The 27225-nt window shown below is 38.6% G+C and overlaps 1 protein-coding gene across 1 annotated transcript; it reads left to right on the top strand.

Moving 5' to 3' along the window:
• The first annotated feature begins 430 nt into the window (after positions 1–430).
• TDRP (testis development related protein) lies at positions 431–27225 on the top strand. The gene is made up of 3 exons (XM_021551166.1): positions 431–626; positions 21601–21704; positions 23934–27225. Exons 1-3 carry the CDS (start codon positions 519–521, stop codon positions 24277–24279), a joined length of 558 nt encoding a protein of 185 aa, XP_021406841.1. The 5' UTR covers positions 431–518; the 3' UTR covers positions 24280–27225.

The following is a 27225-nucleotide window of genomic DNA, read 5'->3' on the forward strand; positions in this document are numbered from 1 at the left end:
GTGCCGCGCGTTACCCTCGCAGATATCCCGCTGCCACCGCCGGCCCGGCAGCGCCATCCGCGCCCTCCCGGCATCGGCCGGCGCTCGGCGGGCCCTCACCGCGGGACCCCCTCCCGTGCCTGCGGAGGCTGCGGGCGGTGCTGCCGGCGGCTGCTGCCGCGGTGATGCCGGGCTGCCCGCTGTGCCCGTGTCCCCGCCCCGCAAACATGGCAGCGGCGGCGGCTCGGGCGGGGCGCGGCAGCAGGTGAGGAGCGGCGGGGGCGGGGGCGGTGGCTCCCGGCCCTGCCCCGCCCGGCCCGGCCCACCGCCGCCGGCCGCCCGGTCCGCCCCCCCGGCTCCATCCGCAGGCCGGTGGGCGAGGCGGCGGCGGGGGGCGGGCTCCCGGCGCCGGCAGGCAGCTCCTCCCTCGCTCGCTCGCTGCCGGCCGGGAGCCCCCGGCGGGGTGACAGCCCTGCCGAGCGCCGCCGGCCCGGCCGGGGCTGCGGAGCCGCTCCCGCCTCGGGCCGCTCGCTGCCGCCATGTGGAAGCTCAACAAGAGCAGCAAAGTTCTGCTGGACGACTCGCCCGAGGAGGAGGAGACGCGTCCCCGCGGGCCGCCGCCCGCCGCCGCCTTCGCGGCGCCCCAGGTAGGCGGCAGCCCGGTTCGGAGGGGTCGCGGGGCTCGGCCCCGCTCCCGCTGCCCTGCTCTCCGGCGGCATGAGTAATCACTTTTCCCTCCCTGATGTGCCGGCAGGCTGGCCCTGCTCGGAGCTGGGAGTGTTTGAGCGGATCGTGCTGCTGTCACACGGTTTTTGGGGTGCTGACTGGCCTGTCCACCGGCCTTTCCTTCCAGCGGCCGGCCTCCGGCGTGTCTGGGACTTGCTGTCCTTCGTTCCAGTGGCTTCCTATCGCAGGGTACTTTCTCTCCCAACCCTAGGCAGAGGCACTGCAACTCATCTGTTAAGCACCATACATTAAACAAAGATGTTAAAGAGCATAACTTTATTTATGCGTTTGTGTAGAGCCCTGATGTTTTGCCAGGATTGCTTTTTTCTTTCACTAATGGTAGTTCACTATCTTTAAATATCTGCAGTCTTGTATGAAAGCTTTTGTTCTTAAATGTTAAATTAAATACCAACAATGACTTTCTTAACAAATGCAACCTGAAGGGAAGGGTATCAGTTGAGTATCAGGGAAAACAACTAAAAACATGTTTATTGACTTGCTTTCAATAACTTGGTAGCAATTAGGTATCCATCCAGCTCAGAAGCCTGTTATGCAGCCCAGTACAGCTTAGTTGCTGACCTTCTGTTGCCACTGAGTTACTTTAGGTACTGAATGAGAGGTTCTGAAGTAAGCAGTTGCCCGTGGTTGCAAAACAGTGAGGTTTCTTTTCAAAAGAAGGTACTAAAGCCTTCCCAGCTTTCTACCCCATGTTTATCTTGCCTATCTTGCTGAAAGAGCTGGAGTGTATCTGGATAAATTATCCTCACCTTGAGTTTCTGTGAGTTGTCAACCGTGTGGCAACTGCTGAAGAGCAGTCTCTCCCAGTCACAGATGTTATTCTCTCCATCTTGGAGTAGCCACAACCACCAGTTTAGCCTTGCCTTGCCTTGCCCCTGTACAGTAAACAGTGGAGCCATAGCCCTTGCTACTTCTTTGGCAGCAGCTATGGGGAGTCAGACAGATGACTAGGATCTCCTCCTGTGGAAGAAGAAAGGACATTCATTTTGGAGACCCCCTTCAGTGGAGTAAGGGGGATTCTGGGGTTTGAGGTGACTGAAGTATCTCCCCTAACTTCTCATACAACATCTGACCGCTGTCTCCTACAGTTCCTATGCTCAGGTGTGTGCACGCTTCCACAGTTTGTGCTAAGCTACTGGCTTGTACCATCATAGCCCTCATAGGCTTGCTTACTTCCTGAAACCCTCCTCGAACACCAAAGGTCACCGAAAGCTTCCAGTAAATCCCACTGACTCTTCACTGCTCCTCTTCTCTACCACTAATGATCAAAGCCCCCTTTGATGCTCCTGACCGTAGCCTCCCAGTCAGGAGAGGATTCTTCAGACATCTGTCCACACAATTCTCCCAGCCCTCTATTTTAGCAACAGCGGCTGGAGTTTGTTTATTTTGTCCAGTCCAATTGTCTTTTAGTGTCATGGGCCTCTGTTCCATTAGTTGAAGTCTCAAGTTATAATGGTGATGACAGTGGTTTCTTGTGAAAAAGGTTTGCATTTTTGTGAATTTTAAGAAAAATCCTTTTCAACTCCCAGTGGAACTAGGATGCTGATTTCAGTGTTGAGGGGTGGCAGGAAAAAAATTAATTATTCTAAGTCACTAAATGAAATATTCTTGAAAATAAAGGATTCAGTAAGGTTAGCACAACTGTAGTGAAGCTTGGCACAGAGGCCGGTGTGAAGATTATATGCTAATAGTTATTTTGCCTGTTAAAATCAAATATTTTGAAAGGAATGCAGTACCCTGCCCAAAATATAGCAGTAGTCATTTTAGAGTTTGTGTTCACTTTAAGGAAGAACAGAGTTCATAGAAATCTGACCACTTGATTGACATTGTAATTCTCATGATCAGAGCAGCTTTTAGGTCAGCCATAGGTACCGTGTATCTAAAGCATGGCTGGGACAGGTGTCAAGGGAACCAAATGTACTTGTTCAGCTTGTTGTAGCTGATCTTGCTTTTAGTATTTGAAATTTTTGATGTTTCATCAGATCGTGTTTTTTTCTCCCACTAATATAATTGTAAAGGAGTGAAATCCAGTAATGTGTAGAGGGATTTGGTAATGATCTGCACTCTCTGCTGCTGCATCCTAACCTGTGTCAGCCAACCCTCTGTCTTTGGAGGACAGCAGCACCATGAGAGCTTGGAGGAGTTGTGGAGGCAGTTCTTGTGGTACCTTAGCTGTGCATGGGGATGCCTCAGTGTGTGTCTAAGTTGTTATGGTGCAGCCTGCTGTGAATGAGGGATTACCTCATCAAATGAGAAGAATCCAGGACATCTCTGATTTTTTATTGTTAGAGCCAAATCTAGATAATTAGTGTGAGTGCTTTTTAGTAAATTAAGAAACCCAGCTTTAGATCTCATGCAGAAGGTGACTGTTAGATCTAATTTCCTTTTCTGATACATCATTTGGTAAAAGAGAAGATGAACGAGAGTCATTGTGTTTTGACTTTGATTCATGATACATTGTTTTCCCAACAACCATATTTTGTCTTTATTTTCATTTTTAATAAGCAATTGGGAAGAAAATCCTTAAGCTTCTACCATTCATGCTATAAATAAGGCTGAGACATTTTACTTCAAAGGCAAGAAATTGGTAGTCACATCTATGTCATTAAAGCAAACCACATTGGAAGTATTCCAGTATAATGAAATGTTGGTGCTGTATATTGTTTCTTCAAAGCTGAGAAAGAGTGAAGGAGTTCTCACTGTGCAACCTAATAATTAGGACATTGCAGTAGACAGCAACAAAGAATTAGTCTACTATAAGTTAAAAAAAAAAAGCCCAACACAAAAAACCCCTTTGTTACTCCAGAGAAATTTTAATCATCCTATTTAGATATGGAAGCCTGATTTGGCTTAAGCAGACATTTGAAATTGTAGACATTCATAGTTCTTAAATAGAAAAGCCTAGTTTGATCTAAAAAAAAGTTTTGACAGTTCTGGTTTTGTGTTATACAGAATGGTTTGATTTTGTTCCAGGGGAGAACAAAAACAAATTTTAGAACATGAAAATTGCAAGGGAGGGAACTGCCAGCCTCTGGCCACTTTTTAGTAAAAGTTTCTGCATACATTCAAGTACTTTGAATTGTTTACAGTTATTTAAAATAGTAAGGTGTTTCCTGAGATAAGAAAGACAAGTAAATTTTGAAACAGTACTTGTGTAAATAAATGTGTGGATTATTGTGAGGTTTTTTTAGATCAGACAGTTTTATACTGTATCTTAGAAGTTAATTTTCATTTACACTTTGAAGCATAAGTATTTTTAATTTATGCAATGAAGGTGCTTTATTCACTTAAGTTATAATTAATGCATGAAGGTAACTTGACATGCATAAATAGTACACACACATGAGATGAAATTAATGTGTGTGTCTCTCTAAAAATATGCTAGAAATGTACAGTGGTGGATGCCAAACTTGTGTTCAGTTTGGAATATAGTCATTATATTTCAAACTGTAGTTGTTTTTTTGGAAAGGGAAAACTGCTGGGTTTTGAATTCTGGAAGGCATTGTTTTGGCAGTTGTGCTAAGTTCTTCTTGATGCAATCCTACCATCTAATCAGTTCTCAGAGATGTCAATGCTATGTCAATATTGCATGTAACTCTGACGTAAAATGGAACTCCACGTTAAAATACATCTATATATTAGGGGAGGGGATGGGTGTCAGGCTGACCTATATTATCTAATGAAACTCTGTCTTTCATGTAAAAATATTTCAGAACCTTAGCCTTGATCTATTCTTCCCAGATGTATTTTTTGTTATGTTCAAAGAGAATATGTGCAAAAACATGTTTTATGCTGAATTTTGTTTAGACTTGCTCAGGATGTTTGAAGGTTGTCTATACAGAATTTTAGTTATCTCTTTTAATGAAGATGTTTAAGTGTCTGGTACAGTTTTAATACTGGCTTTCATCTTGGAATGAGTTGAACTCAGACAAGCCCTGCAGAAATAGGTGGAAGCTGAGCAGCTTTTCATATGTTGTACAAATACATTGAATAAGGGTATTTTTTAATTAAAAAAATAAAGTAGAAAATGTTAATCCAGCTAATGCCTTTCCTTCACTTTCTAGCCATTTCTGTATGTCTTGAGCTTTGCCTTCAGTACTCTAACAATCCCATCATACCTTCTCCTCTCTGCTAGCCTGTTTTTTTTCCTCTTCATTGGATTGTTCTTGTGACATTTCAGTGGCATTTTCCTGGCTAAAATCCATCACCTGTATTCTGTCATCATTCTTGAACATTAGATTGTGGTACTGCCAGCGAAGACTTTCCTGAGGCTTCCTTGGCTTGCCTTTTTTGCTTTTCCTCCTTCTTGTCACATAAAATCTTTCAGCAGCTTCTTGAGTGGGTCCTGTTTCTTTCTCTCAGTCTTTCTGGAGCTCTACTGAGCTGACAGTGTCTTTTGGGGCTTTCAGCTTTCTAAGTTTTAAATCCTTTTCATTTTTGAGGTGCTTCACTTTTTAATTTATACGGTCATTTTTTACACACTTGACTGGGATCAGATCTGTTTCTCATCTCTTATCCCCTCTCTGTTGGGTTATTCTGACTCTTAAAAGTCCACAAAGTACATATTGTCCGATTGGTCTCCTATTACAGACAGCATCACTATATATTTTTTTCTTTCAGCCAAGCCTCTAACCTGCAAGTTGTCGGTGTTTTTTATCTATTGTGTGAAAGAGAATTTGTGTCCTAGACTTTACTGTTGTTTCCTCCATGAATTCCAGGTCAAGTCTGCTCTCTCTCTCTCTTTTTTTTTCAATTATTATTTTTTCTTGCTGTCTAGACAGCTGAAATTCTTGTGCAGACCCTCACTTCCCATACTGATGGTGATCACTTCCTCTGCAGCTTCTAATACCTATGTTGTGGTTTCCCATCTCCTAGTTCCTGTAAATTCCATTGCTGATATTAATGTTGTTGCTTATGGCATAAAGTTTAAGTCCTCCTCATCCTTCAGATTCCATTTCTTCAGCTGGCCTCCTTTTGTTTCAGGAAATTTGCATTTAAATCTCTGTCTTTACTTTCAAGATTTTTCTTAGTGCATCCCCTTTCTCTCCCCTCTTTGTCACTTTTAGCACTTGCATCTTTCCTCGAGCCCTTTCTGCTTTAGTGGCTCTGATTGCTTGGTTTTGCCAGCAGCAGCTGTGTCTGCCCTCCTCCCCTCCAGCCTAACACAGAATTATCCACTCCTACTGATCCACAAACCCATCAGCATCTCCTTCTCTACAGCTTTGCTTGAGATTTGCTTTCCCTAAGTTATTTGTTGCATCTTCTTGGGGTCTTGTGAGGTTTCTGGGGTCATACTCTCCTGCCACTGCTGGACTTCCTACCATAAATATACAAAGTGAAACGTAAATGGTTTTGAGAACGAATGAATACTTTTAATTCTTTACTGTTAAAGTAGGTTTATAATGTTTTCCTCTCTTTTATAGAAACTCTTTTGCCAGACTGTGTAAACTATTTGCCACACTTGTACATCCATAACATAAGTAGAGTTACTGGAAGTTGCTGAACACTTTACTAGGTAGACCTTCCTTCAGCTCTGTCATCATCAAAGGTACATTTCCATCAAGTTTTGCTGCTGTTTCTCTGTGAGGAGCTCCAGGAAAATGTCTGTGATCACTGCACATGTGATAAAAACCGCACATCAAAAGAAAGCTGTACATGTGCTGCTGAACACTGTAACAAAAAATGATGCATTCAGCCCATTTTGCAAAAACTGTACTAGGAAAATATGGCCATTACTCATCCAAGACCTTTATTGGAGACATGTAGTTTAATGGCAAATTCCATGAATAAGAATTGTATGTCAGCTACTGTCTTTTGAATTTGCACCTATTGGTTTGTTTTCTGGTTAAGGAAACAGCAAATATTAATTTCTGCTACGGATAAGTTGTCAAAAATACTTGACAGATTTTCAGCTGGAAATTTCATAAAACTTGAAAACTTCACTGGAATAGTTGATTTATTACAGAAATTGAATTGAAATTGATTATCTGACCTTATTTGTTTCCGCTTTGACACAGATAGTTTTTTGATCTTAATACAGCTGTTTCCATTTCATGAAGGATATTTGAAATATTATAAATTAGGTAAAACTAAATTCTTAATGACATATGAACTTTAAAATATTCTAATCTTTAATATTCTTTCAAAAATATTTCAGAGAAGCAAAGTCTGAGTAAGATGTATTATAACCACTTACTACAGAGATGCACAGTAATGTAAACGCTTAATAGACTAACCTTGTGTATTGATGTAAAAACAGAGCATAGGAACCTGGTGTTCCAGTGTTTCTCTTTGTAATGCCAATAAAATTCAGAACTACAGAAGTATTCTTGTGTAAATACTTACATTCTGAAATTAATCTTCTCTGCTACACTTGGCCATTTATACCAATTGACAGTAAAAATATGGAAATAATTTAGATATTCTGTTTTAAAGTGTAATGGAATGTGAAACAATAATTGAAGTGGTTGAATGAAACAGAGTTTGAAAATGCTAAGCAGGTTCTTAATAGCTGTGGCTGCTAAAGAAAAGAGTATCATCTTTATTATGAATACTGAATAAATTAAAATTATTTGAAAGATGAGAATCAGTTTCCCTGTGTTTTCACCTCTCAGTTGGTCTGGTGAATAGTAGGCAGTTATGAGAGACAGGAGCCTAGAAGATGGAAGAATTTTTAAATATGTTGGGTTTTCTCCTGTAGCTGAAGTAGTCACCCAGACTTTTTAAAGTTAGTGGAGTGAAATAAGTTCTTTAGAAATTATCTGAAGAATTACATTTTAAAACATGTTTCCAAATTAGTGTTGTCTACAAACTATATGCCAAAATTAAAGCATATTCTTCAACATACTTATATGATACATTTTCTTTTTCTTTATCAACAAAAGTATTTTCAGGTTTGCTGAAGACTGGCAGAGGAAACTTGCAGCATAGTAGTTATTGTCACTATTTAGGTAGCTTATTGGCATAATAAAGATGTTTTTCCTAAGTGTAGGGAGAAATCTGGTATGGAAAAGTATTGTTTATAGAAGAGAAAAAATGCGTTTAAAATACCAAATTACTCTTAAGCAAGACTTTGAATGCCTAGAAATGCCTAAGTTAATACTTTTCATTGGTGACATTAAAAGGAAATTTTCTATTTACACCACCTACCCAGATGGCTGGTTTGATTCACTCATTGCTTTAGGGACATACAAATGGAAGATTGAGATCTAGCAGCAGATGAAATATGGACAAGGCTGATCACATTATCTTCATCTCACTCTAGGATATCTCTGCCAGAAAGGAGCAGAGGCAATTCACAGTTCAGCATTGGAGTTTTTCTGCTGAGCACATAGCCTCATGTCCAAGAAGAAAGTGATGTGTGATTGAGTAATGCAGCCTGTGTTTGTTAAAATTGAAAGCCTTGTTTTTCCTTAAAGGCATGTTCAGTTATGTGTGGGTGTTCAGGTAGAGTTCAGCTTTGTTTTTCAGCTTTGTCAAAGAAATATTGAAACTAGTAGAGTTGTTTCAGTGCCCATTTACATTTGATCCCTGTTGCTTCAATTTCCTGACTCAGAAAGCATACGTCCATGCATTTAATTTTTCCAGGTGTATATTACAGGTGCAGCAAAAAAAATGAGGCCAAATGCCACTGATCTTCTACTGATAACTTTCTTCTTACTCAGTGTTTGACTGTATTTTGCATTGGTTTTGATTCAGTTCTAAACTTGGATAAGCAGAGTGACTTTTGCATTAATAATCACCTTAGTCTTGTTTATTTCATTTTACATTATATTAAAATCCTTCTCAAACCCGAGGAAATATTTTATTTTGTTAGCTGTATTTTAAGATGATGATCTGGCTGTGTGATCTCCTCTTCCCAATCTGTGTTGTTTCTGGTCACGCTGTATATATGTAGTTGTTCTACTATTTGGTTTGTAATCAGTGTTTTGGGAATCTTTCCAACTTCAGAGGTTGACTTTCAGGTTTGTGATTCCCTGAATGATTTTTTCAATTTTTTTTTTAACCCTTTCCCTCTCCTATCACTAAATTATTTAGTAGAGTTTGTGGAGTTCTGGAAGCTATGTTAAATTCTTCCTTGGAGTATATCTCTTCAGGTGTTGTTTGTTTGGGGATTTTTTTTTCCCCTTAAATCATACATTTGTGGTACATAATCTTATTCACACTCTCAGGCATGGCTACGTAGACTTTATATTGCACTCAGTCATTGATGAGATGTGATGATAGGCAGATAGGATCCTATAAGTCAGTAGAAGGGTGAGAATTTGTTCCAAAAGGACCTACTCTTTTAACAATATCTTGTTTACTCTTACGTTTGCACAGCTAGTGTGTGTGTGTTTGTATGATATGAAACTCCCACAACTGGGCGGAGAAAATCGATCATATATCATTTTACTTACTAGAGCACAAGAAGCGCATGCAGGATGAAATGATACTATTATTTTCCTTAACTCTTTGATGTTCAGGATTCTTCATCTTGGACTGAATTATGAAAGTGAATGATCTAAAGAGACTAATTAATTACTTTACCACAAAGGAAGCTGAGGGAAGCAGATTACAATTTTGATCTCTGTACAAAAAGGTTTGTGTGCTAGTTGAATTAGTCCCTTGAGTACCTTATGGTTTGCAGTATGTCCAACAAAAGGGCACTTGTTTCCTTATGAAAACACACTGTGCATACCAACCTTCTGCCAGAACTGGAGGGCTATTCAAGCTGCTGATCAGTATTTCCCACTAGTGTTAGCATTTTTACCTAGAAATATCTAAATACTGTAATGTAGTTTTGTTTTTTTTTTTTAATTGAAGTAAAACAATGAATTGTCACACCTGTATATCAACCAGACTAAGACATACTGAAATAATTTATAAGTGTTCAGCATCACTATGATGCATGCATGATTATGCAGCATGATAGAGTGAAGATGAGCTTTTTTGACATGTAACTTCACAGTATGTTGTCCTCAAAAGAAAATTGATATACCAAATCATAGGCTCTCTCATCTCAGAATGGTAACAAAAGCAGGGAAGTGTAATAATGTGCATCACTTAAAAATACAAATTGTTCTCTGGGTAACAAGGGAAGATGGGTTGTAGTGATGTCTCATCTTTCCCTCCTGGTTTCTTCTCAGTGGTGGCACAGGTCCCCTCCCTCCCTCTGCTCTTTTCCTCTGTATTTTTTTTTTTTTTTAATACAAAGCCCATCCCTCCTGCTGGGTGCACAGGTCCTTCCCTGCCATGTGAGCCACAGCTGGCTCTGAACCCCTATACTTGCTCCTCTCCCATTCTGGTCTTGCTGTGTGACATTAGTCTACTTCCATCTGCTTTCCCCAAGGATGGATTTTACACAAAACATTTTCAAATCTAGTCTGTTGGAGATTACTGAATTCAAACCTACAGGCTGTTTTTGAACAAAGCACGGGTTGTATGGATCCCATCACAAGCACTCTGCTGTTATCCAAGTCTCCTTTTTCTTCAGCAGTGCATTTAAAAGGATACTATGAATACTTTATTGGTCTTCTGCCCCAAAAGAATGTATTTTAGGGACTGGATTCTCACCAGTTTCTCTTGGGGGTTTAATGAATTTCAATCTTTGGATTTAATCTCTTTAAACTTTGTGTTGTCTACTTACCGTCAGCCTGGGTTGCATGAGTATAGTTGCTGCAAACGTGTGTCTCATTCCTCAGGAGGTACCACTTCATATAACCATGAGTAGTAACCCTGTATTAATACAGCAACACAGTCTTAGTTGTCCCTTTTTAAAAGAAGCAAATAAATAGCCCTTTTTGTCTACTATTTATTGTTAATTACATCTTTTGTTGACAATGGTATTCATATTTTATTATGCTGACTCCATCGCATTTTATGGTGCTCTTTGCATCTTGAGGTTTTCTTCTAAAAACTTTCATTGTGAAAATGCCTTGCACTCTCACTTCCTTGTGCTCAGCCTTGCTAGAGGCTCGCACTCCAGCTTTTCTCTCTTCTAGAACATGATGTCTCTATACATTTTCATATTTTAATTTTCCTTCCTAAAAGACTTGGAGAGCTGGAAGAATTGAAATGAGAGGTGTTATTTCTTTCAAAGGTACTAACAGTGTCTTGTTTGTTCTGGAGGTAGTATTGTTTGTTGTTGAAATGATAGTTCTGCCAGCTCTGTATGTCTGAGAATTTCTTCTCTTAACATATTTCCCTTTGGAGCTTTCCAAGTTCTTGTTGATTTCTTTTTGTTCTTGGGAAAAAATTGGATAAAACATGTGATGTATTCTCTAGCTCATGCCATATCCTAGCAGAGACTCCATAGTGTGAAGTTTAAGACTTTGCAACCTCATCCAAAAGTTTGAGAGCTGAGAGTGTTGGGGGGAAGGAGAGAGACTTCTGAATACTGTGTGTGAGCTTTTCCATTTAAAACATGGTCAATGTTTCTCTTAAAAGTACAGAAATAAAAAAGCCAAAAGGAGTGGAAGTAGTTGAATTTTATTTGAGAGAATTACCAGTCTTAACATTTTTGGTATCCTATCTACAATCCTCCTGTGTCAGACAGCTAACTGAATTCGGAAGTTAAATAACTTGTTGCAATCCACAGGAAGCAATAGTCTCATTTTGAATGATAATATGAGTTCCTGACTTTGTGTTCTACTGCAGCAAGTAAATCTGGCTATCTACAGCTCATTCTATCCCAACATACAAGTATAGAAGTATAGAAGTATAGAGCAATGGTCTTCCACTACTCTATTCTAGGAATGTTCTATCCTTGTCCCTTGTATAATATAAACTATTACCTGTAAGGTAAGTGGAAACATTAGGATGTAAATAAATATATATAAAGAAACATAAATAAATATATTAAGAAATGCATGGGATTTGAAGCTGGTCTGTCAAAATGAAGCTGATACATCTGTCATCTCCTACCTTCTTCTTCAAGAATTCTGTTGCTTGTCACCATATTGTTGCAATATACAGTATCGAGTCGATACTAAATACTGTACTCGATGCAACACTGCATCCAGTACAGTATTTAGAAACCCAGTGTAGATCCAAAAAAGTTAAGATACTACTATTAAGATAAAAATCAAACTAATTGGACTAAATTTTTTATGATGCAAGGGTGTTTTTCCCGTTGTGGTATGGGGTTTTGGTTCTGTAAGGGTTTGATTTTTCATAATTCTAAGTGTAGATTTATATTTTAGTAGTGGTGTTCACATAGTTTTGTGTAGTAATAGTGTTTTGTCAGTTTTCTTTTATGATGTGCCAAATAGAATAAAAGCATTTGTGAATAGTCTAAAATGTGTCAGTGCTAATTGTCAAACCAAAACTGACTATGGGCCTTTTTTATCTTTATCCTTCTTTTGAGAATAAAGACCAGTTTCTTCATGTTGAAGTTTCATCTTCTGTGTCATATCTTGCAACAAAGGTAAATACCTGTTCTTTGAAAGCGTAATATTTAATATCACATATATATATTTCAGTCTGTGTATATTAGCAAGTTTCCAGCTTTTCATGGACAGGTGATTAAGGAAATTATATAGTTCATTGATGATTTTATAATTATGTATAATCCTTGGTCATGTGCTTCTCACTGAAGTAATATTAGTAGTGCAGGATTAGTTGGAAAGCTGCCTTATTTGCTTTCATTAATGAGGAAGGGAAGGCATCCTGAGTTTTTTTTCTCCTACCAATGATGGCTATTAAAGCCCAAGACGAAAATATTAAGCCACAGGAATTGCTGAAGTCTAAAGAAGCAGTAAATTCTAGCTGCAACTGGAAATAAAAACATGAAAAGTAGAAAAGTTTAGGGTTGTTTATTCCATTATATGTCCACTTGCTCTTGGACCACAAGAGGTTAAGGATTTTACTTTGTATCTCTTTCAGGAAAGAGAAGTAGGCATGCAAGTTAATTTTTTTTTACCTTGATATGTGTCCAAGAATCTTCTTTAATGTTCTTAAAGTACATTAGTAGAAGATGAAAGAAGTGGAAGTTATTATGATAAGCTAGAGCTTGTTTTGAAATTCCATAGATATAAAGAAAAGTATTTTAAAATATGTTCATTAGTGTAATGGGATACTTTACATTAATATGGATAAAGTGAACATCTGTCTCTGTTACTTCTTTTTCTTCTACTTCAGATGCAGAATGGTTTTCCTTGAAAATAGAAGTCAGATTGTACTAAACCTTTTTCTACCCTTTTGAAGAAATATATTCTTTATGAAAACATAAATTACCATATATTTTATACCAGATGATAAATGTTTAGGGAGATAATAATAAAACTAATCTATTTTGTAGTGAAACTTTTTTTCCCCTTTCTTAGTCATTCAGGAAGGCTTACTAAGTGTGTGTTCTTACTTTAAAAACCAGAAATGTCACTAGATAAACCACTGCAGTGTTTTTGTCTTTTAAAATAAAACCCTCTTTTCTTAAAAATGTATTCTCAAGAAAACACCTTATCCTTCTCATCTTCTCTTTCTAAAAGCAATTTGTATTTTATTTGGTTGTTCTGTTGTCATAGAAGCTGTCAGTACAGTGATGTTCCAGAAGTTCTAAAATTTTAATATGTTAATGAAAGGCTGAATAATTGCATGTGTGGCCTTTCCAGTAGACATGTCATGAATAAAACAGTCTACACGTTGCAACAATGTGGTGACGAGCAACAGAATTCTTTAAGAAGAAGGCAGGAGATGAATAGTGTGTGTACTCCTTGGGGAGACAGCCTTCCTTGTCTCTTAAAGCCTGAGTTTTAAGACAGTGTTGATGCTCATTGTGGAGAAAAGTCTTTGACCTAGGTTTGGAGGTCTAAAAGTGGGAGCTAGTCCTAAAGGCTGCAACTGGAGCTTGGAAAATGGTCTTGGATCCTCTTCTTGCAGGAAGCTGCCCACTGAGCACTGAGGACAGGCTGACTGCAGTGCTGAATTTTTCTAGTTCTCACATCACAGCTCTCTTAAAAGGCAGGTATAGGTGCTTGAAAAGCCTCATGACATCTCAAAGTGAGGAACCATGAGTGCTCCAGTGGTAGTCTGCAAAATGCAGAAATCTGGAACCTGTGTGCACACTCTGCCTGGATGTGTGAATTAGAGAGTAAGTCCTATGAGGAGTGACTGAGGGAAATGGGAGTGTTTAGCTTGGAGAAAAGGAGGCTCACGGGAGATCTTTACAACTACTTGAATGGAAGTTGTAGTGGTCAGCCTCTTCTCCCAGATAGCCAGCAACAGGACAAGAGGAAATGGCCTCAAGATGCACAGGGGAGGTTCAGTTTGGACATCAAAGGGAATTTCCTCACTGAACACATGGTTAGCATTGAGATGGACTGGCCAAAGAGGTTGTGGAGTCGCCACTCCTAGAGGTGTTCAAGGAACCACTGGATATGGCACTCAGTGCCGTGATCTGGTTAACCACCTGGTGTTTGGTCACAGGTTGGACTTGATGATCTCAGAAGTCTTTTCCAATTTAAATGATTCTATGATTTGGCCTCAGGAAAACTCAGTCTTTGGGGTCTCGCTGCCATGCTCAGCTTCTGAATTTAAAGTATAGTAGAAATTTAATCTGTAGTTATTTTCAGGCCAGATTTTGAAAAGAGACAAAGTTTTGAGAAACAAAATGGATCAAGACCCTTAATGCACACAAATGCATGGAACCTGGTGAGATACATTTGTAGGTCCTGAGGGAGCTGGTAGAGAAGTGGCTAAGCCACTCTCCAGCATATTTGAGAAGTTATGGTAATCTGGTGGAGTTTCCACTGACTGGAAAATGGAAAATATGACTCCCATTTTCAAAAAAGGTTATAAAGAAGACCAGGGAACTGCAGACCATTCAGTCCCATCTCTGTGCCAGGCACGGTCATGAAGCCAATCCTCTTGGAAACTAAGGCTAATGAAAAATAAGGAGGGAATTGGTGACAGCCAACATGGCTTCACTAAGGACAAATCAAGCCAGACAAATTTGATGACCTTCTACAGCAATGTTACAGCATTGGTGAATGAGGGAAGAGCGATTGTTGTCATCTATGTGGACTTGTGAAAAGAATTTGCACCATATCCATGTCTTTAAACTGGAGAGACGTGGATTTGACAGATGGATCATTCAGTAGATAAGAAATTGGCTGCATGGTCACATGCAAAGAATTACAATCAGTGGATTGATGTCCAAGTGGAGGCCAGTGACAAGTGACATTCCTGAGGGGTCAGGGATGGGACCAGGCCTGTTCACCATCATTGCTGGGGACATGGACAGTGGCATGGAGTGCACCCTCTGCAAGTTTGTGGATGGCATCAAATTGTGTGATACTGTCAGCAAGCTGGAGGGAAGGGATGCCATCCAGTGGGACCTTGGAAAGACACAGGTGGGCCTGTGTGAGCTTCATAACTTCATAAAGTTCAACAAGGCAAAGTGCCAGATCCTGCAGCTGAGTTGTGGCAGTCCCAAACACAAGTGCAGGATGGGTGGAGAATGGGTTGAGAACAGCCCCACTGAGAAGGATTCAAGGGTGTTGGTACACAGCAAGAACCATTAGTTTGTGCATCAGAAGCTGGCCAGCTTGAGAAAATCCCCATCACTCCCAATTCTTTAATATCTCTGAGACAAATTTGGAGGGCAGTTGGTTTTTAAATTTTGGTTATCTGTCTTCTCACTAATTTTGAAGATGTTTATTGTCATGTGGGAAGAATGCTTCTTTAATTAAAAGTGATTGGCATTTTTTAACAGTTAAACAGTTATAACTTTATTGAACTGTAATGTACTTACATGGAAAATTATATCTCCAGCTTTCTATTTTAGCATCAATTTTTTAGGGGAGTAGTGAGGGAAACTGGAACAAACAATTATTTCTTCTCAGTCAAGTGAAGAGGAAAATCCATTATTTTTGTTTATATTTCTAAAAAGTCTCTGCAAGTGTTTTGTGAAGTGCCTGTGCTTAACTGGAGAATTTTAATTCACCATTTGTCAATCCTCTGTGAAAATAATTATGAAGGCTGGGTGAAACATGGTCCAAATAAGAGTTTCTGGAAATCTCATTTCATACATGCTGAGCAGTGCCTTTTTAGGGATTAGTTGCTTAACTACGCAATGGTATTGGAAGTGCTGGTTCTCACTGCAGGTATACAGCAAGAATGCCCTGTAATTGCTCATTTTGCTTGCTAAGACTCTATCATGTGGCTTGTTCTAGCCCACAGAGAGTGATTTCTGTGCTCCAGAGCCCTGCTGGCCTGGCAGTCAGGAAGTAGAAGAGTCTAACAGGAACATTCTGAAAGTACTGGTAAGCACTCCTAATGCAGTCAGGGTAAATTCAAACATACTTGAATCTCTTGCTTTGTAAACTGCTTGTCTTGTACCTATAACTCTGTGACACAAAGCTTGTTATTTTTCTTTGACTTGATTAACTTCTGTGCTTTTTTATCTCTCCCATTATAAGTTGTTAACCTGTAATAACCACATCCATCTGATGCACAAGTTTACCTGTTTGCAGTTAAATTTACATCATCTTCCTCTTAGCATATATCCATCTGTATCTGCATACTTTTTTGGGTGCAATAAACTTTTGAAATTTGCTTTTAGTACTGAACTACTTTAGTTTATACCCAGCTGTTAGTATTCCTGGTTTGTTGCCTTTTACCCTAATATTTCATGAACCTTCTTGCCCTCTAGTAGAGCTCCAATTATCAACTGTTTACTTTTGAAAGTAAAATTAACTTAGAAGTCTTCCTAGTGATGCTTTACTGTTTCCCAGTAGACTCTTTGTTCATTTGCCTGTTTACCTATTACGGGATGATAGTCATTTAAACATCAGAGTTTGTTGATGTGGTGAAAAATGGTGTCCTTAAAGTAATGTTTGGTAATAATACCTATCAGTTTTGTAGGAGACCTCCAGTTTAAGAGATCCTGACCCATTCTGGGGCATTTTATAAAGTTAACTATCAGTAGACTTTTGTTCCCTGTTTTAAGAAAAATTGCAGTCAATGCATACAATTTGTATACAGTTAATTTACTTGAATCAATACAGGTAACAGCTGAAGTATTACTATGAAGGTTGAGACTGGAGTGGAGCTTAGGGGTTTGAGGGGAGCCATAATGTAGGTACAAAGCTCTGATTATGGCAGAAAGCTGATAGCTTACTTCAATTTTCAGAGGGTGCTTCAGATGTTATAATAGTTGCTGCTACAAAAAAGGTGCTATTGCCCCTAAATTCCAAATGCTTTATCTTTGATGAATTGATTCTTAGCACTAACCTAAAAGAATGCAAAAAAATGAAGGAGTTAGATTTCTGCTGGCTTAAGTAGTTGAAGCTGTTTTCCACAGCATCACACAGGTACAAAGCCGTAGCATAAGGAAGGCAGTATCAGTGAGCAGGCAGTGGCCTGGGTTGACCCTTTTCAGCAGCAGTATCTGATAAAGCAGATCTGCCACCTTGTGATCCCCTCTCTCTGGGGATCTGTCTGACAGATGGGCACTGATCCTGGAGCACTGGCAGAGCAGAGGGGAGAGGAGCGAGCAGGAGAAATGGCAGACAGCTTGACCAGGGATACAGACCACATCCTTTGCATGATGTTCTAGGAGGGACTGTTTGTACTCCCACTTTCAGATGATACATTGATTAAATGGCAGCTTTCTCAGGGTGGGAAAAAAAGTACTTCACAAGCTAGAAGGAATTAAAGGAAAAGAATCTGTGCTCTGGTCTTGAGCTCTTAAGATACTGGCTGGAACAAGCCAGCTGATGGCTTCTCAATAGTTTGCCAGTTGATGGATTAATATGTATGTTGAATTTCACTTTTTACTGATTCTTTTAGGTGATTGCACAGGACATTGCTGCACAGGTTTTCCCAACCTAAAGTGGAAGATACAGGAAAAAAAAACTTTAATTGCTTTCATAGTCAAACAGCTATCAGACCAGCGTGTATTTCTACTTCAGAGAATACTGAAATGGCTTCTTTAGAAGTTTCTGCTTTGTTTCTCATTGACATTTTTGAAAAATAGTAGACTGCAGCATCCAGTGTGGTCCTAGAATTCTAACATCTGATGTTACAGTCCTAGTCAGTAACAGTGCTCTCTTCCTTAATAGTAGTCTCCCTTTTTTTTTAGCTGTCCCATGACCATTTCACTGATTTTTTTTTAAATCCTGGTTTTGAGTGTATGCCTGGTTCTATCAGTCAGCTTTGATTTTCAAAGATCACCTACTCCAAGCTCAAGCCCAACCCAACAGGCAGAGAAAGAAGCAAAGGTGGCAGTAGGCATAAATGTGATATTCCTGAAAAACCTTAAACATAAAGGGAAGCATTCTAGAGGTAGAAGCAGGGTCAAGTGACCTGTGGTGAGTGTAGATATGCTCTTTGAGTATGCAGGGATGGAGTTAGGAAGGACTAAACTCACCTTGAGTGAAATCTGGCAAGCAACAGGAAAGGTTTCTGCTTGTACACGAGCAGCAGAGAGAGCATGAAGAAGATGGAGTCTGACTGTTCTCAGGGTGGTCAGTGAATAGGCAAGATAAACTGAAATAGAAGAAATATAATTTAAAAATAGGAAAAAATGTTTTCACCATGAGGATATTCAAGCCTAGGAACAGTTTTCTGGGGAGGTTGTGGATTCTCCAGCTGTGGAGGTATTCAAAACTTGGCTGTCCATGATCCGTAGCAATCTGCTGAGGGTGACCCTGCTTGGAGCAGTGGGGTTGGACTAGATGGTCTCCAGAGGTCCTTTCCAGCTGTAAAGGATGGAATTTCTGTGAATTCTGGATGTTGAATTATTTCTTTTTTCCAATGGCATAGGGAAAAATAGTTTATAGATTTGAGAATATAATCAGGTCAGTTACATTTATAAACCTTCTAGGAAATTTTAGGAATAGTACTTTTGTGTAGAGACTTACATACTAAAAATGAAATACAGAGCTTCTGCCAGTAGATTTATGCTTTAAGACCATATCAGTACTGTGTTTTCATACTTTGCATAACTTTAATAGTTTTACATAAAACAAGTCTCCAGTGTGGTGAGGAGTCAGCTTACTGAAGTGTTGTCTTTACTTAATGACCTTCCTTTGACATCCATTGCAAGGAAACTAATTGTTCTGGGATATGGGTCTTTCTCCAGGTACTCTGTGAGGCTGTGAGTCCCAACTGATTTAGATTCTGGCAAGCTGTGACTGTGGCAAAAGGAGATGGTGTTCGGGGAGAGTATAACATGGCTGGAGTCTAGGGCTTCTTCCCCTAACATCAAGAGTCATTGTCTTGAGGTATATGGAAGGGTGCACCTCTTTAAATCATGTATGGATCTCCTGTCTGAATTTGTCTAATTCATCTTTTGATGGTTCCCAGCACATTTTGGCTATACAGCTGCTGGATTCAAACTGATGGTTCATGGGAATGGTGACTTCAAGATCTCCTTCCTGAGCTGTACCTGCCAGCTGATACAGTTGTAATGTTCCCGCTGAACTTGTCAGTTGGTTAAAAGTGTTTAAATAACTCTGAAAAGAAACATGGAAATACAGCAGGCTGTTCTGAGGAATTTCATTATTATGTGTCAGCTATATGACTGCCGAAGTCAAAAAACAAGACTGTTGCCTTAAAAACAGTTCAGTACTTACAAAAAAGCTTCTGGAAATGTGAGATGTGTATTTGACCTCTTCCTTCACTAAGGTTTAAATTCAGGAGTATGCTACCACTGACAATAAAGAGTGAGCTGTTCCCTCCAGGTCTGTGCACTGCAAAGATGCTTCAGGAGACTGGTGCTGGTGCAGGCAGGAGTAGAAGAGGAGGCTTAGGCATGGTAGGCAGAGGTTCTGGTTTTACTCTTGCACTTCCTGGTTTCTTTCATCCTAGTCTCTTCAACATGTAGTGGGCTTTGCACAATGAGTCATATTACATATTGGCAAAATATGGTTTACTTGGACATTGGTGTTCTTATGCAGATTATCCTGACAGTGTTTCCTTTGGAAACCCCAAATAAGTAAGTAGTGGAAGTGTATTTAAATGTCTAGTGTACATTTCTCCTAAGGACTAGTTAAGAGAAGAATAAATCAGTTACAATCTGGTTATTAGCCTTGTATATACCTACCAAATGCCATGGACATGAAAATATGGAAGGAATGGTACAATGTGTACACCAATGATTTACATACAGGTAGAAAGAGTGCAGAGCTTGTAAAAGTTTATCCAAAGACCTGCACATGCTATCTACTTGACAATGAATAGAAATTTTCTAATTATTGTTCTTAAAGATATCTGTGAATCAGAATTGGACAAATTAAATAAAATATAAAAAATCTGAAGTTAAAAAGTATGGAAAGCTTCTGGTTGTTTTTTTTTCTGTTTGTTTGTTTATTTGGGTTTTTTTTTGATTGGAGGATTGCTTGGGTATCCAGACAGTGCAGCAAAGGTTGGGACTGCATTGGCAAAGTATGTATGATGTTCTTGATTAAAGAAGGTGTATGTACAGGTATATCCTTTTTGTTACATTGAATGGATGTGTATAAAGGCATCCCTCCAAGCATTTCATTAATGAATGTTGTTCTTTAAAGGCACAAATAATTTAAATTAAGCCTCTTCTAGGTCTTAAATTGCTATCTGAAAACTAGTAACAAGGTTGTTCTATGTTTTCATAATCTGCAAATTTATTAGGTGGAAATGACTTGATGAAGCATAATTTTTGAAATAAGACAGCTTATCTATGAATTGCATCATCCAGTTTAAAGAGAAAAAGAGTTTTTAAGTGCAGCTTGTAGCTGTGTTTCTGCCTTGGCAACAAAGGTTCCTTCCCAAAAAGGCCTGAAATAATAGAATTTTAGTACGATAACAGATGATAGAGTCATAGAATGGTTTGGTTTGGGCAAGACCTTAAAGATCATCTAGTTCCAACCCTCTTACCATGGACATGGATACTTTCACTAGACATTATTGCTGATAGTCTCATCCAACCTGGTCTTGAACAATTACAGGGATGAGTCATCCACAACTTCCCTGGGCAACCAGTTCCAGTGCCTCACCATGATCAAAGTAAAGAATTTCTTCCTAATATTTAATCTAAACCTACCCTCACTCATCTTAAGGCCATTCCCCCTTGTCTTATTACTACATGCCCTTGCCAAAAACTCCCGCTTTTGTTGACAGCTGTGGTTTTGATTATTATATTCTTAATGCATCATATTTTTTAATACAGTGAAGTAACACTGACAGACTATCACTGCCATTCTTGCTGGATCCTGTGAAGAAGAGCAGCAACCTTCCTATTCTGTGCTGAGCAGACACATGGTGTTTTTGTAAGCATGCTATCAAAGTAAAAATATTCTATACCTAGTTATTTTGCCTTGAGGGAGGGAGAATCAAACCTTTAATGAAGTTATAAAAGTAATTTATGCTGTATGCTTAATGGTCACAGTAAATTTGTAGAACACACTGTAGTGCAGCAGTGCCACATCATACATTGCACTGGCAAGCCAGTGCTCTTGCCCTTCTTGCTTGCAGGGCAGGAAGCTGTAGTTTGGTGTTAACAGAGAGGGACAATATGCCTAAAGCAGGTTAAATCTATAGTTTCATAATGTATGTGGCTATCCTGTCTGTTGACTCTTTTGACATGACAGTTTGTTTTTCATTTCATGTCTACTGCAGCCCTTTAGACTGTCTTTAAATCTGCCTAGATTTCCTTCTTGCTGTGCTACGTTAAGATGGAGCCCAGCTGTTCTCAATGACATCACAAAACCACCAAGGGTTTGTATTGTTTTCTCAGCAAGGGAGAGCTCTTGCTGCAGGAACCAGAGCAGCTCTTTTCCCAGGCATGGCCATCCTCTGCAGCTCCATGGAGTCACTCACTGCCAGCAGCACCACGTGCAGGGGACACAGCAGTGGCAGCCCCACTCTGTGCTGGTCAGTCTGTCACCCACACTGATGGGGATTTACTTCTCTCCGTAGGTTCAAGGTGCAAGTTTCCGGGGCTGGAAGGAAGTGACGTCTATGTTCAATAAAGATGATGAACAGCAATTGCTAGCAGGATGCAAGTCTCCAAAATCCAAAGGGTGAGTAAAGCCATTTGGTCTATCTGTTATTAAAATAAAGAAAATAGTTGTGCGAAGTAATGGAGCTGGCTGCAGAGAAACAGCATTGTCCAACTGCTGGATGTCAAAGCAACACAGGAAGTTTTATGGGCAAAGCTATATATACATTAAGCTTACAATTAATAAGGCATGCATGCTGTATTAGGAAAGGACAGATGATGATTTAAACATTTTTAGGTTTGTCAGGAAGAAAAAGGAATTAAACTGCGTAATAATTTTTTTGCCATGGAAAAGTAGTAAAGGCTTGTGAGTAAAAGGGTCATTCCCACACTTCCGCTTTCCTCTTAGGGATTAATTATGGTTGAGTTTAAAATTCCCTTTTTTACATGCCTTGCTCTCTCTTTTGAAGTGTTGCTACACATAGAAAGGTTAAGTGGAGTAGCTGTACTAGGATCTGCAAGTCTTCCCTGTTGGCACTGAGCTGTATTTTGGCACAGTTGTGTGCTGGTTTGGTGAGGGCAGCTCCCTGGACAGAACACGCTTCCAGGACAGACCATCTCCCTGTTACAACTATCTGTAGGCTTTACCTACGTGTGCTACCTCACTGCCTTGCTACAAACCAAATATACCAATGATTCCAGCCCAATGTTAACTTTGATAAGACTTGAAGGCTTTGTCTCCAGTTTACTTTGAAATAAATGTGTTTCAGGATGCAGCACCACATATATACATATAGGGGGTGTATGTGTATAAATAAACAATTTAGAATATAAATCCATATGTTTTATTTCCATTTGAGCCTCTTCCATAAAACTTCCCAAAAGTTCTCATATACTAACCCTGTGCAGTGTTATGGATGTTTTTAAGATGCTAGGCTCCTGTAACAATGCTTTGCAATTGATGCTGAATATAAGAATCAAGTAATACAGTGAAGAGAGCAGAAGTATGATAACAGAATTACCACCAATGTAGAAAGTTTTTTTTGGTGTTACTATGAAAACTCCCTGTTTTTTGAGTTTAGGATATTTTTCTTTAATTTTATACCATGATTTTTACTTTTAAAGACTCATGCAACTTTTACGTGTGCTGTTTACAAAATACAAGAAAAGTGTTTGGAGTCTGCGGCTAGTTTTAGCGAGATGACAATTCTGAGGCATCATAAATTCAAAATCCAGTAAAGGAAAGGTGATTTTTAAAGGTATTGGTTGACTTGCTTCTGTTTAAATATGATAGAGCTAAGCTTTTGTTAATGGAACAAATTTTTTTTTAATATAAGTATTTAAGAGAGATTCAATGATGGGTGTATTTGTGGCTAAGGAATTGATATGCTACTACAGATAATGTTTTCAATTTGCTTTTTAGCTCACTGAACGCTAAAGGTTGTGTCTTTCAACCCTGGTGTTCAACCTTTCTTTGTGGCCCATTATTTGATTATATACATAATCCTACATATAAAGTTATGCATAAATATTTGACATTCTGTAATTTAAATATTTCACGCTGTAAAATGAAGATGAAGATTCTTAAGAGAATATGAAAAGTAATAATATGAGTAGCCTTTCAAATCTCTGAGAGAGAAGTTCCAGTTACGTTTTGAGTTTGGGAAGAGCATTTTGAGTTCTTACCAGAAATACAAAACAGCTATTATCACTTTGTGTGGATCTTTATGAAAATATTAATAAAAAAGCCTGGTATTTTTAAAGTCCTAATACTGTGTACATCAACTATTTTAAGGTATAAGGTTTAACTGGTAAGGTGGTAGCAGGTGTATGAAACTGAGTAACATAGTGAGTGTTAAAGCTGGTGTTAGAACATTTCCATATTCTTTCTACTATTGTAGTCCTAGGTTTTTTAAAATTTGATTTTGTTTTGGTTTTTTTTTTTTGTCAAAGTCCTAAATTGCACAAATGCATCCTAAAATACTTTGTACATTTCTAAAGGCAGCTCTATGGAGTTCACCCCACAGGAATTGGTTGGGGAAGGTGGTGTGTCAGTTCTCTTGTAATAGAAGATGACCATACTCGGTCCTCTTCTGATTTATCACTGGGACATTTTGCTGTGTTTAGGTTTATGTGTATGTGAGGGCATTTTTCCTGAAGCTGACAGCAACGGATGTGCTGCCACAGGCTGACAGTGATTAGCACTCCTTTCTGTGAAACATAATTTAATTAAGATTTAATTGTTACTAATAAACTGCTACATACATTCTTAAATTAAGGAATTAATAATGGCATCATTGTTATTTTCTAGAACAAATCTAAAATTAAAGGAAGAGATGAAGTCTGAAAAGAAGCCAGGCTTTTGGGACAGTTTGGTGATAAAGCAGAATGTTCCATCTAGGAAACCAGATGAGATTGAGGGATGGGAACCACCACAGATTACCACTGCTGACTCTACCAGTGATGCAGCAACTCCTTTAAGTGACTATACGGCCTGGTCAGGCTGGGAAGATGAAACCAAAGGCTCCACAAAATACACAAACCTGGCCAGCTCAGGAAACAGTTCCAGGTGGAGTATCAAATCAGCTGGAAAGCTGGTTAGTATTAGACGTCAAAGCAAAGGTAACCTTACTGACAACTGGGAAGAACTAGAATGATACTGGTAACACTGGTGAAATACTTTATACTTAAGAAGAGAACAGTTCTATGATTTACTCACATGTTTAAACCAAAATCAAATCTGCTCAATATTGCACCTTTATACAGTACTTTGTTTTATTCAGATTGTTACAAATTTTTGCTCACCTGATAGTAAAGTTTCTTATTACATTGTTGATAGCTATGTTTTCCATACAGAAAAATAGTAGAGAATCTATTTTGTGCCTATATTTCACATTCAGACTCTGCAGTATGTCAGATTGTTGGTTTTACCAAAAAAAAAAAGTAATTCCTTAGTGAATGTATACACTGGTTGTAAATTTGACTGCCTTATGAAGGAACTGCCACTAGCTTGAGGTCCTGCTCCTGTTTTGGTATTTGAGGGCCATTCAAAATTTTAGTTTTGATGCTGTCCCTTTTTAACTAAGAATACCAATCTGTCACGTGCAGGGAGAGTGCTTGTACTTAGTACTGTTTTCCAAATCTTCAGCCTCAGCCTATGCTTCAGCTTGTGCATACAAGATGCTTAGTGTTACATTGTGCTGTCCTCTGTGTGACATGGGAAAATACTATTCTGATGTAATTCCTTCCATTACAGGATTGTCACCAACAGGTGGGTCAAATGGGTCTTCCAGAATTGGGATCTTTTTGTGTTTTAGATTTTTTTTCTCTGTGGATTTTTTGGTTATTGTTTTTTAGTTTTATTTTTGTTTGGTTTGTTTGCCTTTTTTTTAATATTGAGCTTCTTTTGACAAAGCTAAGGTTCTCAGTTTTTAAGATGCATGTTATGCCGAAAATAGAAATTACTGAAAATTTGGAAAACAGCATTGAGTAGAGTGTAAGATGATCTCGGTATTCTGGAGGAATATTGAATCTGGCTATAGGAATAAGTAGCTTATTATGGAAGGGCATATGTTTTCATTGTTTTACACTAGCTCATCTTTGTTCTGCAATCAACTTTTTTGGTTTTGACTGTGTTTTTCCTTCCTTCCTACTGCATAAGCAATGATTGAATTATATTCCAGCATTTTCAGGGTAGCTGAGTAACTGAGCCATTGCAAGTATGTGCATGCACACAACTTCTGAAGCATTTTTGTTGAAAAGTTCCATCTTATTAGCTACTGATACTTTAATTTTTTGATAAAAGAAGGTGAAATGTTAAACTTGAGATTTGAAATGTATATATGACTAATAAAGTGCCTCTTTTTAGCGTATTGTCTCACTAGTGGTGCAGCTGTTGTCAGATCCAAAGTTAGTTTCTGTTTTGTTTATATGACCCACACAAAAACTACTTTAACCTTCATGAATAAAAATCAAACCAGAAGTTTAATAAGAAATGAGCAGTAGGCCTTTTCTCTCCAGGTTGTTAAATTGGTGTAACAGAACTGAAACTTGACTGTCTAGCAATATGGCCAGTGCAGTCAGAAGATGAAGCTAGCATGTCAGAGAAAATCAGCATTTTTACAAGAAAGTATAGACCTTGATATATAACAGATGTCTTGTAAACATATTTTTGCAAGAAGCTTATGCTGATGAAAAGGGATGCATGCAAATTTTTTCTAAGCTTGTTTCTGTTACTGCCACATTACTTCTCCCTTAGCTCTCTCTTTCTTCTCCAATTCATGTATAGTTTCCTGGTTTGCAGTTCCTGCATAGCTATTTTTTGGAGATTCCTGCTGAGATGTGCCAGGAGGGAAACTGTAGCAAAATGGTTTTGGTAGGTTGGGGTTTTTTTCCTAATATTGATAGGATGCTAAAAGACATTGTCCTTAAGTTTACCAAAAAGAATGGTGATGCGTTGTGCTACAAAACAGAAACTTAAAACTGGCAAATATACTTGTAAAATTTGCATTAGATATTAAAAAGCATTAATAGGGGAGAAAAGGTTAACATTTATATTGCATTGTTTAGTCTGTGAGTAAACTCTCTTTCTGCCTTGGGCAAGTATGTATGCTGAGGTTAATTATAGGAAAGAATTAGTATTCTTGGGTAAAGTATGCTGCATTTTTTAGTTTATGGAATACCCTCTAAGGCATGAGCTAGTATTTAATTTGATTGTTGGTACTGATCTGAAAGAACAGAAAAAGATCTGTTAGCAGCCCTTAATATTCTCAAAGATGGACTGAGAACTTTTAATTTCATTTCTGAAGAAACTCTTTATACTGTGACGAGTAAGGGTTTTGCCTTGCACATTATACTGTCAAGTGCCTGTTTCTCACCTTGATGATGTGTTTGATGCACAGCTTAACTGCAACCTTTTTCAATTTGTTTTTAGATGTATGATAAAGAATATGCTCACAAATATGAAGCGTATTATAAAACAGAAGTGGGAAATTGAGATATGTAAAATTCCAGTTTCACTCCTAGTGATGAAAGTTTTTGGTGTGTTTTTTAAGTGGTATTTCCTCAGAAATAACCATTTTAAGGATCAACATTATTAAATTTAATATAATTTATTGTTATGCTTTAATAATGTATTTGTCTGTTGAGAACTCACTGGTGTGAGCTTTTCTTCTCTCATGTTTATAAATGTGTCTGAATTTTCAGAATGGGGTCTTTTCATCTTTTACCTTTGTTAGATGCTTAACTACATTAAACATAATGAGCTTAAGCTATACACAGCTCCATATGTGGAATAAGTGTAGAATATGTCTCTTAATATGTTTTGAAATTGCATTACAATCTATGTGAAATGTTTTAGAAGAAGGTAGCATTAAGATGGTATGATAAGATTGCACAAAATAAAATATAGTTTATATTGCTTTCTCGTAGCCAATCTGCATGATTGTTGGTGTGGTTTTAACGGGAATTAAAAGCTTTGTGTGGCTGTTACTAGTCACTTAGCTCTGAGCAAAGTCCTTTCTGAGTATTTTTATTTATTAGCATCATTTGCAAAAAGAAAAGTAGTATTTTCCATATGAATAAAGATTTAGTTTGAACTGAAA

Source organism: Lonchura striata, chromosome 3 (assembly GCF_046129695.1).
Source record: "Lonchura striata isolate bLonStr1 chromosome 3, bLonStr1.mat, whole genome shotgun sequence".
Classification (NCBI taxonomy): Eukaryota; Metazoa; Chordata; class Aves; order Passeriformes; family Estrildidae; genus Lonchura; species Lonchura striata.

Coding starts and splice junctions, on each gene's coding strand:
- TDRP (XM_021551166.1), top strand. CDS start 519: ATGTGGAAGCTCAACAAGAGCAGCAAAGTTCTGCTGGACGACTCGCCC. Junction 627..21,600: donor CCGCCTTCGCGGCGCCCCAG/GTAGGCGGCAGC, acceptor TTCTCTCCGTAG/GTTCAAGGTGCAAGTTTCCG. Junction 21,705..23,933: donor AAGTCTCCAAAATCCAAAGG/GTGAGTAAAGCC, acceptor GTTATTTTCTAG/AACAAATCTAAAATTAAAGG.